We start from the raw sequence: 676 nt of genomic DNA, 5'->3' as shown, positions 1-676 counted from the left end.
GCGGATGTGGTGGCAGCATGGGAGAAGCAGAACAGCTCTCCCATGTCCCTCTTGAGGAGGGGAACGGCGTGGGAACGCAGATAAAACCCCTGCTGTGGGGATCCTCTCTCCTGGCCGCCCCTGAGCGCTTCCTCCCTTGCTGCAGGCGGCGAATAATGGTGTGAACAAGGACATCGCCATCCTGCAGTGCCACGGGGAGCTGGACCCCATGATCCCCGTCCGCTTCTAAGCTGAAATCTGTTGTCACCCCCACCAAGGTCCAGTTCAAAACCTACCCCGGCGTGATGCACAGTTCCTGCCCTCAGGTCAGTGCCTCGGGGAGGGGAGAGGGGATGGGGCTGTCAGGGACTGCTGTTGCCTTTGGGACTGGCCCCGGCATGGCAGGCAGGCTGTTTGTGTCTCGGTTCACTGCGGGGAGGCTGCGCTGCCCTCCTGCCCCTGCGCTTGGGGCAAGACACAGCCCTAAGCGGTGACACGGAGTGACAGGGCTACCAGAGCCGTGACGCGGTGACACGGAGTGACAGGGCTGCCTGCCCTCAGAGGCGTGACAGGCTCTGCTCTCCACAGGAGATGATGGCAGTGAAGGAGTTCATCGAGAAGCTGCTGCCCCGGATCTAAGCGGAGCCAATCAAGACTGTCGCAGGGAGGGAGGCCGCGGGGGCAGCCGCCGGTCTTT

General features: G+C 63.2%; 1 protein-coding gene across 1 annotated transcript in view; it reads left to right on the top strand.

The window, feature by feature from the left end:
• Window positions 1-618, top strand: part of LOC104497880 (acyl-protein thioesterase 2-like) — a gene marked incomplete at its 5' end in the record, with an annotated part of 1623 nt that extends 1005 nt beyond the window's left edge. Inside the window, 3 exon segments of the mRNA XM_010141181.1 lie at window positions 146-225; window positions 227-305; window positions 568-618. Coding sequence (XP_010139483.1) covers window positions 146-225; window positions 227-305; window positions 568-618 — 210 coding nt within the window.
• Window positions 619-676: the final 58 nt, after the last annotated feature.

Source organism: Buceros rhinoceros, unplaced genomic scaffold, assembly GCF_000710305.1.
Source record: "Buceros rhinoceros silvestris isolate BGI_N320 unplaced genomic scaffold, ASM71030v1 scaffold25378, whole genome shotgun sequence".
Classification (NCBI taxonomy): Eukaryota; Metazoa; Chordata; class Aves; order Bucerotiformes; family Bucerotidae; genus Buceros; species Buceros rhinoceros.
The sequence above is the reverse complement of the archived record's forward strand: the minus strand, read 5'-3'. Positions and strand labels throughout refer to the sequence as shown.